Below are 15924 nucleotides of genomic sequence, written 5' to 3'. Positions count from 1 at the left end.
GTTCGAGGGCCCGCGGGGTCGACCAGAAATCCCGGGCAATTCGGGCCCATGACCGAGGGCCCATGGCCTCGATCAACTCTCCTGGGCGACTCCTGTTCGGGTCCGAGGGCCCGTGGTGGACCAGCTGTCCCCGGCCCCTCGGGCCCATGCCTGAAGGACCACGGGTTTCACCAGCTGTCCCGGGAGACTCGGGACCTGGTCGGTGGGCCCGCAGGGTCGACCAGCTGTCCCGGCTGAATCGCACTTGGGTCAGAGGGCCCAAGGGGTCGACCAGCTGTCCCAGGTCTGAGGGCCCGCAGTGTGGACCAGCTCTCTCAGGTGACTTGCGCTCTTGTCCGAGGGCCCGCGGTGTCAACCACCTGTCCCGGGATACGAGGGCCCGGGTACGAGGGCCCTCGTTGTCGACCATCTGTCCAGGGGACTCGGTCCTGTGCCCGAGGGCCAACGGGGTTGACCAGTTGTCCCGGGCAACTCTGGCCCGGGGCCGAGGGTCCACGAGGTTGACCAGCTCTCCCGGGTGACTCGGGCCCGTGCCCGAGGACCCGCGGTGTCAACCAAGTTTTCCGGGCGACATCTGTTGGGGTCCGAGGGCCCGCGTGGATGACCAGCCTTCCCGGTGGTCTCGGGCCCTTGCCCGAGGACCAGGGGGGTCGACCAGCTGTCACGGGCAACTCGGGCCAGTGCCCGAGGGCACGCGGTGTCCACAACGTGTCCCGGGTGAATCAGGCCCATGCCCGAGGGCCCACAGTTTCGACCCCTCTCCCGGGCGACTCGGCCCCGAGTTCGAGGGACCAAGGGGTCGACCAGCTGTCCCAGGCGGCTCACTCCCGGGTCTGAGGGCCTGCAGGTTCGACCAGCTCTCCCGGGCGACTCGGGACCGTGACCGAGGTCCCACGCTGTCGAACAGCTCTCCTGAGCGACTCGCGCTCAGGTCTGAGGGTCCGAGGGGTGGACAAGCTGTCCCGGGAGACTCGTGCCTGGGTTCGATGGCCCGCGGGGTGGACCAGCTATCCCGGATGCTTCGGGCCCTGGTCCGAGGGTCCGTGGGATGGACCAGTCCTCCTGAGTGACTCGCACTCAGGTCCAAGGGTCCTCGTTGTCGACCAGCTGTCCCGGGTGAATAGCGCTTGGGTCAGACGGCCCTCCGGGTCGACCTGCTGACCCAGGCCACTCGGGCCCGTGTCTGAAGTCTCGCATGGTAGACCACCTGTCCCTGGAGACTCACACTTGGTTTAGACTGCCTGCGGGGTCGACCAACAGTCCCGGGTATCTCAAGCCAATGTCCATGGGCCCACGGTTTCAACGAGCTGTCCCGGGCCCCTCTGGCCCATGTCCGAGGGCCCGCGGTGTCGACCAGCTGTCCAGGGCGCCTCGGGACATGGTCGGTGGGCCCGCGGGGATAACTCTTCGAAACACAATTCGCCCGGGAGGGCTGGACGAATCCGCAGTCCGGCCTGGCAGTGAGTGGGGAGCAGGGTTAGGAGCTCAACGTTCCGGGCACGATGTAAGGAGGCTGGTGGTGCCAGCTGCCGAGATCTTGCCCCCATGCCCAGCGGTCGCGGATAGTGCGCCCGCTACGCGAGGTGTGGCAGGGACGACCCTGCATACCCACGGACTGCCCACTCTGCGAGCCCCGCTGGGCCCGCGCTCCCAGAGGCGGAGGGTCGGGTGAGCGTGGCCCCAGGGGTGGGCAGCCGGGTTGGATCAGGAAGAGTGAGGGAGGGAGACAAGTTCAGACGGCAGTGAGGTGCCATCAGTTGCATCTTTAGGCCCCGCGTGGGTCTGGTACGGAGAGCAAGTCCGCTTGACCCCTTTCGGAAGGTAGAAGAGTAATATTTATTCCTTAAAGTGTAGAGGAGCAGACGTTTGTGTCGAAATTGAGGGGCACCAAAGTTGCGTGTCCTGTGGACGGTAGCTCTTCTCTGTGATAATGGCTAAAACTTTGCTAGAACTAGGTCTTTTACTTCCGCTTTTCTTTTATTGCAGAGTTCTTTTGCTTATTTCTGAGTGTTGCATTAGTTAATTCATTAGTGGGCTAGAGAAGCTAAAGAAACATATCAGTAGAGCCTAGTTTAGGTGGGAGTGGACGAATTGGGGGGCAAGGGAAGCTAAGACGGTAACTTAGTCACTTTAATGTCTTCAGTTGAAAATACGGAGAAATTGTGATAGGATATAATTAAAGCCAACGATGGTAGTTTTATTTAGGTGATGAGATTGTGGGTGATTTGTTTTACTTATCTCTGATAAAGAACACAAATTGTATAATAGAGAGACAAAAAAAAAACCTTTAAAGAGTAAGGCAGTATTTGATTTTGCGATTGTATGCCTAACCCTGTAAGCAAATAATTGACGTTTTAGTAAATGTTATTGATCTTATGAGTAAAAAATTTTATTGTTGAAATAAGTAATTTAGTAAAATATATGATATCTAGTAATTAGGATTTTCTTAGAGGGCATTTGCAATTGTGTAATTATTTCTTTCTCTAAACTAGAAATAGCTATTAAATGTATATAATGTGCCAGGCAATTTTACATGTCATTTATAAGTTGTATAGAATTATAATTATCCTTAAAGATGTGACTTTAACTTTTTTCTTTTATCTAGTCTTTTCAACCCAACCAGGACATAGAATTTAAGCCTTCTCTCATAAGTGTATGGTAGAACTAAAGACGACAACTAAGGGTCACCTGACATTGTGATTGGCTGATAATCCCAGGACAAAATTAGTATTCAAGCATAAGGTAGATGATTTTTTTAATCCCAGGTGAAATTTTAAGTGACTGTATACACACCCATTCCTACCCAGATATTCTAATTCTACACTTTGAATAGAGATGACACAAACCTGAAAGGCTGAAAAGCCTCTGAAGCAAAAGAGAAAAATGTCACTCAAATCCATAACATCCGAATTTGCTAGATGATCCTTCCTTACCAACCCCAAATGGAACAAAATGCATGGCACCTGTAATTTTTTCATTTATTAAATGTGTTCTCATTTACTGAATCATGTCCTTAAAGCTGAAAGAAGTCATAAACTAGCATGTCACCTTTTGCTTATATCTCTTTATATATGAATGGAATTTCTGTGGTTTTCTTTTTTTTCCATATTGTAATATTCGAAATGCCCAGGAAATATATTTTATTTTATTTTATTTTCCCTCTGTGGTTTTCTTACTCTCTTGTTTCATTCCTGGTCACACCCATCCATTATCTCCCTTTCACCCAAGCATTTCACATACTCTGTGCCTTGTTCTTTGCATACACCAAATTTGATGATTGTGCTTTTGTTAATTAGTACTTAATATGTTCTTTGCATACACCAAATTTGATGATTGTGCTTTTGTTAATTAGTACTTAATATGTTCTTTGCATACACCAAATTTGATTATTGTACTTTTGTTAATTAGATTGTACTTTTGTTAATTAGTACTAGGACTATGTCAAAAAAAATGACAAACAGAACTCAGCTGTTTTTTGGAATGAGCACATAAAACTCTAGATTCTTATAAAACTCTGCTGCTAAGTTTGTCTTGAATATAGGAGGCATGTGAGAATGCATAGTCCTTATGACAGATTCTACATGGTTTTTACTTGTACCTCCTATACCGTCACATCTTTTAAGTGTCATTTTTCTGGTTGTCTAGTTGAATTATTTTTTCTTATTGGAAATATTAATTCTTATTAAAATAGTACTAATTGGTACTTTTTAAAAACAAAAAAACTGTTGAGTGATAATGGAATTTTGAGTTAACTGTCTAACTTTTTCAAAATGTGATTAACCATATAGTCTTTTCTCTTGTTGTCCCTCTCCCCCACCCTCCTTTTCTCAAGACTTCCACAAAGATGTTTGATATAAAAGCTTGGGCTGAGTATGTTGTGGAATGGGCTGCAAAGGACCCATATGGCTTCCTTACAACAGTTATTTTGGCCCTTACTCCATTGTTTCTAGCAAGTGCTGTACTGTCCTGGAAATTGGCCAAAATGATCGAGGCCAGGGAAAAGGAGCAAAAGAAGAAACAAAAACGTCAAGAAAATATTGCAAAAGCTAAACGACTAAAAAAAGATTGAAGGAATGAACAAGCTCTGCAACTAGAGGAAAATTGTTTGGAAAATTATGCAGCTCTGGAAGGACCACTAAGGTTTCTTTTCTGGACCTTATGACAGTATTATCTAGTAAACGAAGCCTGAGCATATGGAAGAATCATGTTAGTTCTCACCTGTACTATAGCAACTTTTAGGCTTTGGTGTGGAAGTCTCTTGACAGTTATTGTAAATTGGCATTTATGCTACAAAGTATTTAGTCATTTGTCTTTTTGCAGTGTAAGTACTAAAATGAAAACATCCTGTGGATAAAAATGACTTTAGAACGTGAACTCTATTCAAATAATGGCTTAAAATGGGGTCCTGTTCTGGACAAAGGAAGTTAAAAATGTAAAAATCAGAATTGTCCTAACATGAAAAGTGTGCTTTAGCTGAAAAGAGAGTATATTACTTACATCTTTTATCATAATTGTTTATTTCTTGGAATAGAATCATTTCTGGCTTTCTTAGAGCAAAATAATCAATGAGTATTTCTATTTTCTGCATTTTTCTCATTTTGGCTTTTGAGATACTGGTAATTATTAAACATTCTGCATTTTTTAAAAATCTAATTTTATACAGAATTCTCTTAACTATGTAGTATAACACTTACTGGATATAACAATTTTTGTACTTATGAACACTGCCATTTTCTTAGAAGTGACTTGTTGAGTAGAGTAACACTATGATTTAAAGCTTGCAGTAAAAAGGCCAAACTTGGTAGTACCTTGGAACCAGCTTATTCTCACTTGTGCTAAGTAGAAAAGTGAAGTTAAAATGTCTGATCAGGAGTTCCCATCATGGCCCAGCAGTTAATGAACCCGACTAGCATCCACGAGGATGCAGATTCAATCCCTGGCCTCTCTCAGTGGGTTAAGGCATTGTGGTGAGCTGTGGTGTAGGTTGCAGACGTGGCTTGGATCCTTCGTTGCTGTGGCATAGGCTGGTGGCTGCAGCTTTGATTGGACCCTTAGCCTGGGAACCTCCATATGCTGCAGGTTCAACCCTAAAAAGACAAAAAAAAAAGTCCGATCAGATAATTTGCTAATTATATAGATAACACTTTTGTTTTTATTTCCATTCTTTGTTAATTTAATTCATGAGGTAGTGATGCCTTATACGTTTTGGTCAAACAGGTTCATGGTGAAAATTAATATTTCAAATTTCTTAGAAGGAATTTTTAAGGAATAACAGTTAAGTCATATACCATAAATGGTAAAGAAAGGCTTATTTAACATTTGGAAAAATTTTGTTCAGCATAGTAGTTTTTGGGTAAAAAGGTGTAAATTATGTCAGAATGAGAAGGAGCCTAAAGGCTATTTCCTTTAAGTAGTATTACTGGAACTTCTTAACATGGTTTTTATAAATGCATGGTTAATAATTTCATTAGCTGTTGGTAATTAATAGCTCATTAATGTTTTCCTCACCTCTGATAATGAATTTTAAATTACAGAAACTAGTCCAATAGCTTTAATTTAAAAATGAAACTAGATATTGAAATAAATTTGATACTTTTTTATAAAGAATTGTGCTCGGGTCCGAGTGCCCACGGTGTCGACCAGCACTCCCGGGGGACTCTGGCCCAGTTCCGAGGGCCTGAGGGGTCAACCAGCTGCTCAGGGGGACTCGGGACCTGGTTGGAGGGCCCGCAGGGTCGACCAGCACTCCCGAGGGACTCTGGCCCTGGTCTCACGCTTGGTTTAGTCTGCCTGCGGGGTCGACCAACAGTCCCGGGTGACTCAAGCCAATGTCCGTGGGCCCACGATTTCAACGAGTTATCCCGGGCGACTCGGGACCGTGCCTGAGGGCCCGCGGTGTCAACCAGCTCACTCGCATGACTCCAGCCCAGGTCCGAGTGCCTGCAGTGTCGACCATCCATCCTGGGCGACTTGGCCCGGGTCAGAGGACCTGTGGGGTCGAGCAGTAATTCCGGGATATTCGGGACCTGGTTGGAGGGCCCGCAGCGTCGACCAGCATTCCCGGGGGACTCAGGCCCGTGCCCGAGTGCCCGCAGTTTTGAACAGCTGTCCCGGGAGACTCGCGCTTGGGTCCGTGGGCCACCGGGGTCTACCAGCGGTCTCGTGCGACTCGGTCCCGTGCCCTAGGGTCCGCGGTGTCTGCCAGCTATCCTGGGGGAGTTCGGACCATGCCCGAGGGCCCGGGTGTCGACCAGCTGTCCCGGGGGACTCTGGCCAGTGCCCGATGTCTCGCGTGGTCGACCAGCTGTCCCGGGCAACTCGGGCCCGGGTATGAATGCGCACGAGTTCGACCAGCTGCCCGGGTGACTCGGGCCCTGGTCTGAGGGCCCGCCGGGTTGAGCATCTGTCCCGCACAACTCGGGCCCGGGTCCGAGTGCCTGTGGTGTCGATCAGCTGTCCCGCGCAACTTGGGCCAAGGACCGATTGCCTGCAGTGTCGACCATCCATCCCGTGTGACTTGGGCCCAGGTCCAAGGACCCGCGGGGTCGACCAGCTCTTCTGGGAGATTCGGGACCTGGTCGGAGGGCCCGCAGGGTCGACCAGCTGTCCCGCGCGACTCGGGACCGTGCCCGAAGGCCCACAGTGTCGAACAGCTGTCCCGGGAGACTCGTGCTTGGGTCCGAGGGCCCCCGGGGTCCACCAGCGGTCCCATGCGACTCGGGCCCGTGCCCTAGGGCCCGCGGTGTCCGCCAGTTGTCCTGGGGGACTCAGACCGTGCCCAAGGGCCTGGGTGTCGACCCGGGCGACCGGGTGACGGGTTCAATGCCGGGGTCGCAGGGTCGACCAGCTGTCCCGGGCGACTAGGGCCCGGGTTCAATGGCCCGCGGGGTCGGCCAGCCATCCCGGGCGGCTCGGGCCCTGGTCCGAGGGCCTGCGGGATCGCCCAGCCCTCCTGAGTGACTCGCACTCGGGTCCGGGGGTCCACCTGGTCCGAGGGTCCTCTGGTCGACCAGCTGTCCTGGGTTAATCGAGCTTGGGTCAGAGGGCCCGTGGGGTCGACCAGCTGTCCCAGGCCACTTGGGCCCTGGTCTGAGTGGCCGAGGGGTCGACCAGCTCTCCCAGGCGACTCCGGCCCATGTCCAAATCCCCGTGCTGTGGACCAGCTCTCTCGGGCAACTCGCGCTCGTGTCCGAGGACCCACGGGGTCGACCACCTCTCCGGGTACACTTTGGCCCAGGTACGAGAGCCCTCGGGTTTGACCATCTCTCCCGGGGCCCTCGGGCCTTTGCCCAAGGGCCAGCAGTGTCAATGAGTTGTCCCAGGCAACTCTGGCCCGGCTCGGAGGGCCCTCGGTATCGACCTGCAATCCCGGGTGAATCGAGCCTGGGTCCGAAGGCCCATGGTGTCGATAAGACGTCCTGGGCCAGACGGGCCCTTGTTCGAGGGCCCGCGGGGTTGACCAGCAATCCCGGGCAACTTAGGCCCGGGTCCGAGGGCCCACGGTGTCGACCAGCAAACCTGGGTAACTTGGGCCCGTGCCCGAGGGCCTGCGGCCTCGACCAACTCTTCCAGGCGACTCCTGTTAGGGTCCGAGGGCCCGTGATCGAACAGCTGTCCCGGGTGCCTCGGGCCCATGTCAGAGTTCCCACAGGATCGACCAGCTGTCCCGGGCGACTCGACCCAAGGTCCAAGGCCCCAAGGGGTCGAACAGCTGTCCGGGGAGACTCGGGACATGGTGGGAGGGGCCACAGTGTCGACCAGCTCTCCTGGGTTCTCGGGACCATGCCCGAGGGAGCATGGTTTCGAACAGCTGTCCCGTGTGATTCGGGACCGTGCCCGAGGGCCCGCAGGGTTGAACAGCTCTCCCGGGCGACTCAGGCCCGTGTCCGAGGGACCGCGGTGTCGACCATGCGTCCCAGGCAACTCAGGCCCGTGCCCGAGAGCTCGCGGTGTCGAACAGCTGTCCCGGGCGACTCGGGCCCGGGTCCGAGGACCCGCGGGGTCGACCAGCTGTTCTGGGAGTTTTGGGAGCTGGTCGGATGGCCCGCAGCGTCGACCAGCATTCCTGGGCGACTCAGGCCCGTTCCCAAGGGCCCGCGGGGTCGACCAACTGTTCCCGGTGACTCGGGCCCATGCCCGATATCTCGCGGGGTCAATCAGCTGTCCCAGGTGTCTCGCGGTTGGGTCCGAGGGCCCCCACAGTCAACCAGCTGTCCCGGGTGCCTCAGGCCTGTGCCCGATGTCCCGCTGGGTCGACCAGATTTCCCAGGCGACTCGGGCCCGTGTCTGATATCCCGCAGGGAAGACTAGCTGTCCCTGGCAACTCGCACTTTGGTCCGAGTGCCCGCGGGGTCGACCAGCACTCCCGTGGGCCTCTGGCCCAGGTCAAGGGCCTGAGGGGTCGACCAACTGTCCCGGGTGACTCGGGACCTGGTCGGAGGGCCCGCAGGGTCGACCAGCACTCCCGAGGGACTCTGGCCCTGATCCAAAGACCCGCGGGGTCGACCAGCTGTTCTGGGAGATTCGGGAACTCAGGCCCGCCCACAGGCCGCGGCATCCCAGGCAGTTGGTCCCCGGGGGCCCGCGGTGTCCCAGTTGTCCTGGGTGGCTAGGGCCGGCGGGACAATGTCTTGCAGGTCCGGGGGACTCGCTAGGGTCCGAGGGCCCCCGGGGCCTACCAGCGGTCCCGAGCGGGCCCAATCCGAGGGCGCGGGTGGACCAGCTGTCCGGGACTCGGGCCCCCGAGGGCTCACGGTGTCGACCATCTCTCCCAGGCGACTCAGTTTCAGGTCCGAGGGCCCGTGGTTGACCAGCAGTCCCGGGCGACTCAGGCCCGGGCGACTCGGGCCCGGGTCTGACGCCCCGCGGGGTCGACCAGCTGTGCCGGGTGATTTGGGCCTGGGTCTGAGGGGCCGCGGGGTCGACCAGCTGTCCCGGGTGACTCGGGCCCGTGCACGATGTCCCACGGGGTCGACCATCTGTCCCGTGCGACTCAAGTCCAGGTCCAAAGGCCCGCGGTCTCAACCAGCTGTCCCAGACGACTTGCGCTTTGGTCCGAAGTCCCCTGGGGTCGACCAGCAGTCCCGGGAAACTCGGGCCCGGGTTCGAAGGCCCGTGGGTTCGACCAGCCATCCCGGGTGGCTCGTGCCCTGGTCCTAGGGCCCATGGGATTGACCAGCCATCCTGAGTGACTCACGCTAGGGTCTGAGGGCCCTTGGGATTGACCAGCCATCCTGAGTGACTCACTCTCAGGTCCGAGGGCCTGCGGGGTGGACCAGCAGTCCTGACGACTTGGGCCCGTGTCCGAGGTTCCTCATGATCGACCAGCTGTCCTGGGTTAATCGCACTTGGGTCAGAGAGCCCGCGGGGTCGACCAGCTGTCCCAGGCCACTCGGGCCCGGGTCTGAGAGCCCGCGTGGTTGACCAGCTGTCCCGGGCAACTCGGGCCTTTGTCCGAGGCCCCACAGTGTGGACCAGCTCTCTCGGCCGACTCGCGCTCGTCTCCGATGGCCCGCGGTGTAGACCACATCTCCCTTGTGACTCGCACTTCTGTCCGAGGGCCCTCAGGGTCGAACAGCGTTCCCCAGGGGACTCGGGCCCTGGTCCGAGGGCCCGTGGGTTCGCCCACCTGTCCCGAGCAACTCAGGCTGATGCCCAAGGGCCCGCGGTGTAGACAACTCTCCCGGGCAACTCGGGTTGGTGTCCAAGGTCCCGTGGTTGACCAGATGTCACGGGGGACTCGGGCCCGGGCCCGAGGGCCCGCGGGGTCGACCAGCTCTCCCGGGCAACTCACGCTCGGGTCTGAGGGTGTGCTGTGTAACCAGATGTCCCTGGCCATTCAGGCCCAGGTCCGAGGGCCTGCGGTGTCAATCAGCGGTACCAAGCAACTCGCGCTCGGGTATGATGGTCCACGGGGTCGACCCGCTGTACTGAGCCACTTGGCCTGTGTCCGGGGTCCCGTGGGGCCCACCATCTCTCGCAGAGGACTTGGGCCCGTGCCTGAGGCCCAGCAGGGTGAACACCTGTCTCGGGTGACTCGGGCCCATTTCCGAATGCCCGCGGGGTCGACCAACTGTCCCGGGCAACTTGCGCTTGTGTCCAAGGGCCCCCGGGGTCGACCAGCATTCCTGGGCGACTTGGGCCCGGTTCCGAGGGCCCGTGAGGTCAACCTGCTCTCCCGGGCGACTTGAGCCCGTGGCCTAGGTCCTGCGGGGTTGACCACCTGTCCTGGGCGACTCGGGCCCTGCTCTGAGGGCCCGCGCATCGACCAGCCGTCCTGATTGACTCACAATCGGGTCCGAGGGCCTGCGGGTTCGACCATATATCCCGGGGGACTCGGGCCTGGACCGACGGCCTGAGGGGGAGAACAGCTCTCCCAGGGGTCTCGGGCCCGTGCAAGAGGACAGCGGGTTCCACCAGTTGTCCCAGGCAGCTCGGCTCTGGGTCTGAAGGCCTGCGTGGTTGACCAGCTGTCCCTAGCGACTCAGGCTTGGGTCCGATTGCCCGCGGGGTTGACCAGTCATCCTGTGTGACTCCTGCTCGTGTCTGAGGTCCCGTGGGGTCGACCAGCTGTCCCGCGCGTCTCGGGCCCGGGTCCTAGGTCCCGCGTTGTCGACCAGCTGTCCCGTGTGACTCACGCTTGGGTACGAAGGCCCGAGGTGTCGACCAGCTGTCCCGGGCGACTGAGGGGCACGTCCGAAGGCCCTCGTGTCGACCAGCTTTCCCGGGTGACTCACGGTCAAGTCCGAGGGCCCGCTGTGACAACCTGGTGTCCCGGGACCCTCACGCTCTTGTCCGAGTGCCCGCGGGTTCAAACAGCTGTCCCGGGCGAATCAGCTCTATTCCGAGTTCCCGCGGGGTTGACCAGCTCTCGCGGGAGATTCGGGACCTGGTCGGAAGGCCCACGGGGTCGACCAATGTCCCAGGCGACTCAGGCCCATGCCCGAGTGCCCGCGGAGTCGACCAGCTGTCCCGGGCACATCGGCCCATGACCGAGGGCCCGCGGTGTCGACCAGCTGTCCCAGGCGACTCGTGCTTGAGTCCGAGGGCCCTCAGCGTCGACCAGCTCTCCTGGTAGACTCGGGACCTGGTCGGAGGGCCCACGGAGTCCAACAGGTTTCCCGGCTGCTCAAGCCGTGCCCGAGGGCCCGCGGGGTCGAATAACACTCTCGGACAACTCCTGTTCATGTCTGAGGGCCCGCGGTCAATCAGCTGTCCCGGGCGACTTGGGCCCGGGTCCGAGGGCCCTCAGGGTCGACCAGCTGTCCCGCATGAATCGTTCCCCGGTCCAAGTGCCCGCGGTGTCGACCAGCAGTCCCGGGTGAATCAAGCCTGTGTCCGTGGGCCCACGGTTTCAACGAGCTGTCCCGGGCCCCTCGGGCCCATGTCCGAGGGCCCGCGGTGTCGACCGGCTGTCCCAGGTGCCTCGCGCTTGGGTCCGAGGGCCCGCAGTGTCGACCAGCTGTCCCATGCGACTTGGGCCCATGTCCGAGGGCCCTCGGGGTTGTTCAGCTGTCCCGGGCCACTCGGGCCCAGGTCCGAGGGCCGTGGGGTCAACCAGCACTCCCGGGCGACTCGCAATAGGGTCCGAAATCCCGAGGGTTGGACCTGCTGCCCCGGGGGACTCGTGCCCCTGTTCGAGGGCCTGGAGGCACGACCAGCCTTCCTGGGTGACTCACGGTCGTGTCCGCGGGCCCGCAGGTTCGACAAGCGCTTCCGGGGGACTCGGGCACAGGTCCGAGGGCCTGAGGTGTCGACCAGCAGTCACGGGGGACTCGGGCCCGGGTCCGAAGGCCCTCGGTGTCGACCAGCTGTCCCAGGCGACACGCGCTCGCGTCCGAGGTGCCGCGGGGTCGACCAGGTCTCCCGGGTGCATCAGGCCGTGCCCGAGGCACATGGGGTCAACCAGATGTCGCGGGCGACTCCGGCCCAGGTCCCTGGGCCCGCGGTGTTGATCAACTCTCCCAGGCCATTCACGGTTGGGTCCGAGGGCCCGCAGGGTCGACCAGCAGTCCCGGGCGACAAACGTTGGAGTCTGAGGGCTCGCGAAGTCGACTCGATATCTTTTGAGACTCGGGCCGGTGTCTGAAGGCCCGGAGCGTCGACCAGCTCTCCCAGGAGACTTGGGTTATGGTCGGAGGGCCTGCGGGTTCGACCAGCATTCCCGGGCGACTCAGATCCCGCGTGGCTGTGCCTGTGGTGTAGTCCGGCAGGTAAGGCTCCGAACTGACCCCTAGCCTGGGAACCTCCATGTGCTGCGGGTGTGGCTCCCCCCCAAAAAAAAAAAACCAGAAAGAGAGAGAGAGAGAGAAGGAAAGAAAGAAAGAAAGAAAAGAGAAAGAAAGAGAGAGAGAGAGAGAGAGAGAAAGAGAAAGAAAGAAAGGAAGGAAAGAGAAAGATAGAGAGAGAGAAAGAAAGAAAGAAAGAAAGAAAGAAAGAAAGAAAGAAAGAAAGAAAGAAAGAAAGAAAGAAAGAAAAAGAAAGGAGAAAGGAAGGAAGGAAAGAGAAAGAAAGAAAGAAAAGAAAAAGAAAGAGAGAGAGAGAAAAGAAAGAAAGGAAGAAAGGAAGGAAGGAAAGAAAAAGAAGGAAAAAGAAATCCATCTTGGAGTTCCCGCTGTGCCGAGGTCACAGCTGAGCCTCAAGTTCGATCCCTGGCACAGGAAAGGCAGTGCAGCAGGAAAAAAAAAAAAAAAAAAGAACAACTCCATCTTGCTGGTTGGGCAGGGGAGATGCAATTGCCGGATGACATTCCACAACTCTGCCAAACTGGCAAAACCACGACGCACTTAGTACAGGAGTCATTGAAGACATGGATGTGAAAGCATCTTCTTGCTATCGATTCATTTCCCACAATCCCAGGAAGAGCCATTGGAACAGGGCTCCCATTCTTGGCACAATATCTTTTCTATGTGTGGGTGGACGCATCTTTTCTCATGGTTGTTTTCCTTTTGACCAAACTTAACTTCAGCCTCCACCATGTCATCTTTTGGGCTCTCAAGCCTGCCATGAGAATATGGTCACCAAAGTCCTCGCCCAGAGGCACCTTTGCCCACCACCAGTGCCGCCGTCTCCCCCCACCTCCTCCTCCTCCTCCTCCTCCTCCTCCTCCTCCTCCTCCTCCTCCTCCTCCTCCTCCTCCTCCAACCCCCGCCAAGCACCCCCCCCCACCCCGCTTTGTATTGTTCAGCTGTCTTGCACTGGTCTCTCACACGGTGGCGGTGTGGTCCTATGCATGATTCCCAACCACATTCAAGTGGACTTCCGGGATCATCATTTTCTGTTTCCTAACTGCACTTTCGTCGTTCTTAGGAGGTTTGCTTCCCTTCCCCCCCCCCCCCCCCCCCACCCCGCGCGCGCGCACGCTTGGTGTTGAATCGGAGCTGCATCTGCTAGCCTGAGCCACAGCCACAGCAACGGCGGGATCCGAGCCACATCTGAGACCTTATGCCACAGCTCGCGGAAAAATGCCAGATCCTTAAACCCCTGAGCGAGGTCAGGGATCAAACCTGCCACCTCGTGATTCCTAGTCCGATTCGTTTCCGCCGCGCCATGACAGGAATTCCTTCCTGTGTTCTTTTGGGTCATGGTTGTTTCCAGCTCCACAGAATTCCTCCCCGTGCTCATGTGACATCTGGGATGTGGCGGGTTGGGGGGGGGGGGCAAGGTTTCGTTCCCCTACAGTCATGCCTTGAAAAAAGTCGTGTACAACGTTTCACATTCCAGATCCAGAAGCTGAATCCGCAGCCGGTTCCATCTCATGAAACCGATCTCCCAGCCCAGGAAAACCAAAGGTCGTGGTTGGAGCCCGTGATAAACCCCAGGTCTGAGTCCCGAGCACTGCTGCTCAGGGAAGATTTCGAGGTGTCAGGGTCCAAGGATCCTCCTGGGCACTTGGAAATGTCTCCGATGTGTGCAGGCAGGCATGAGGATGAGAAGGGGCTAAAGAGGGGCAGAGGGTGGTGATCTCTTGTCGGTGGATGTCAAGGGTTGGCGCTTCCTTTTGTGGATCTCCCGGAAAAGTCAAATGTGGGAGAAAAACTGGACCCGTGAGTTCGAGGAGAGGGATGGCCAGAGAAAACCAGAAGAATTCCATCTGCCGACCATTGGGTAGGTAGGAGGGCAAAAACCGAAACCTCGAGCATGACATGAACAGAACCACATGCTTCTAGCCACCCATAAACCCCGTAAGATAAGATCGTTTCTGCTGAGATACCCTCTCCCTCCCCCCACCCACCCAGGGCGAAGGATCCCTGGGTGGTGGCAGAGGGGCGGCAGCAGTCAGTGGCAGTGGCGGCGGGCATGGAACTTCCACAGGCCCTGGGGACACACCCCCCGCCCCCAGAAACCCCTAGAAGCTTGGAATTCTGATGTCTGTGGTGTGATGACCATAAACACTGGCTTTTGTGCCATGTCTGCTAGAAGATATGGTTTCCATGACAAATAAAGTGATTTTTAGCAAGTTTTTCTCCACTTGAGATGTATTGAAAATACGTCTTCATTCAGGGGGAGGTAGGTGTAGGTGACAGACGTGGCCGCTCAGCTCAGATCGGGTGATCTGGCAGGGCATAGCTCTGGCTGAGGTGCAGGCCAGCAGCTACAGCTCCGATTCTTCGACCCCTAGCCCAGGGAACTTCCATATCCCAAGGGTGCACTCCTAAAAAACAAAAAACAAAATGAACAACACACAAAGAGGGAGCATCTCATCGATGGCAGACCAAATTCCAATGTATATGTATACGTGTACATAGGTATGTACGTATGGATGTGTGTGTGTATGTGTATATTATCGAGAGAGAGAGAGAGAGAGAGAGAGAGAGAGAGAGAGAGAGAGAGAGAGAGAGGATTTTTTAGAGCCATAACTGTGGCATACGGAAGTTCCCAAACCAGGGTTCGAACCGGCATACATGGATACTAGTCGGGTTTGTTACCACTGAGCCACAACAGGAACTCCCCACATTCCAATATTTAATGAGAAAATACATTTTTGATGCTTTAGGCAACCCTGCAAACACCCTTATTTAAGTGACTGGACTTAACAAAAAGGAATCCCTAGCACCTAGTAACAGAACAAAGATAAAGAAACACAAGGCAGGAATTCCCGTTGTGGCTCGGTGGAAACGAACCCGACTAGCATTGACCCCTAACCTGGGAACCTACAAAATGGCACATGTGAAGCCCTAAAAGAAGACTACACACACACACACACACACACACACACACACACACACACACGGCACAGACAGATGCGAAAGGAAAAGAAAAGGAAGGAAAAAAGAAAAGGGAAGAAAGAGAGAAATGAACAGGCAGAGCAAGCCATTGTGAATGATCTCTAGGGACAGATATTTTTCTCCAAGCATAATTTTATTTTTCCCCAAGTGATACCAGACCTTCTCTCTCTCTCTCTCTCTCTCTCTCTCTCACACACACACACACACACACACACACTCTCCCTCTCTCTCTCTCTCTCTTTGAAAAAATTTATGTATTTAGTGGAGTTCCCATTGTGACTCAGCAGGTAGGAATCTGACTAGCATCCATGAGAGTGCTGGTTTGATCCCTGGCCTCGCTCAGTGGGTGAAAGATCTGGCATTGCCCTGAACTGTGGTGTAGGTTGCAGACACAGATCGGACCTGGTGTTGCTGTGTCTGTGGTGTAGGCCAGTGGCTCAAGCTCTGATTCCCTAGCCTGGGAACCTCCGTGTGCCGTGAGTGCCACCCGAAGAAAGCAAGGGTAAAAAAAAAAAAAAAAAAAGAAACATAAAAACCTGGATTGGGGAGATCCCATTGTGGCTCATTGGTAACAAAGCTGAGGAGCACCCACGAGGATGCAGATTCGATCCTGGGGTGGGGGGGTGGGGTGCTGGTGCTGGTGGTGCTGAGGTGTGTGCGTGTGGGGTGATAAATAGGTTACCTCTGGCTTCTGGGG

General features: G+C 55.6%; 1 protein-coding gene across 1 annotated transcript; it reads left to right on the top strand.

Annotated features, from left to right (window-relative positions):
- The first annotated feature begins 1466 nt into the window (after window positions 1-1466).
- On the top strand, window positions 1467-5220 carry LOC110258667 (small integral membrane protein 15). The gene is made up of 3 exons (XM_084973901.1): window positions 1467-1668; window positions 2606-2742; window positions 3833-5220. Exon 3 carries the CDS (start codon window positions 3845-3847, stop codon window positions 4067-4069), a length of 225 nt encoding a protein of 74 aa, XP_084830027.1. The 5' UTR covers window positions 1467-1668; window positions 2606-2742; window positions 3833-3844; the 3' UTR covers window positions 4070-5220.
- Window positions 5221-15924: the final 10704 nt, after the last annotated feature.

This window comes from Sus scrofa, chromosome 8 (assembly GCF_054392235.1).
Source record: "Sus scrofa isolate SSC_HxYL_T2T_F1_AM1 chromosome 8, Sscrofa_HxYL_maternal_Yorkshire_Landrace_v2.0, whole genome shotgun sequence".
NCBI lineage: Eukaryota > Metazoa > Chordata > Mammalia > Artiodactyla > Suidae > Sus > Sus scrofa.
The sequence above is the reverse complement of the archived record's forward strand: the minus strand, read 5'-3'. Positions and strand labels throughout refer to the sequence as shown.

Excerpts from the sequence above, each read along its gene's own strand:
- LOC110258667 (XM_084973901.1), top strand. The coding sequence starts at position 3,845 with ATGTTTGATATAAAAGCTTGGGCTGAGTATGTTGTGGAATGGGCTGCA.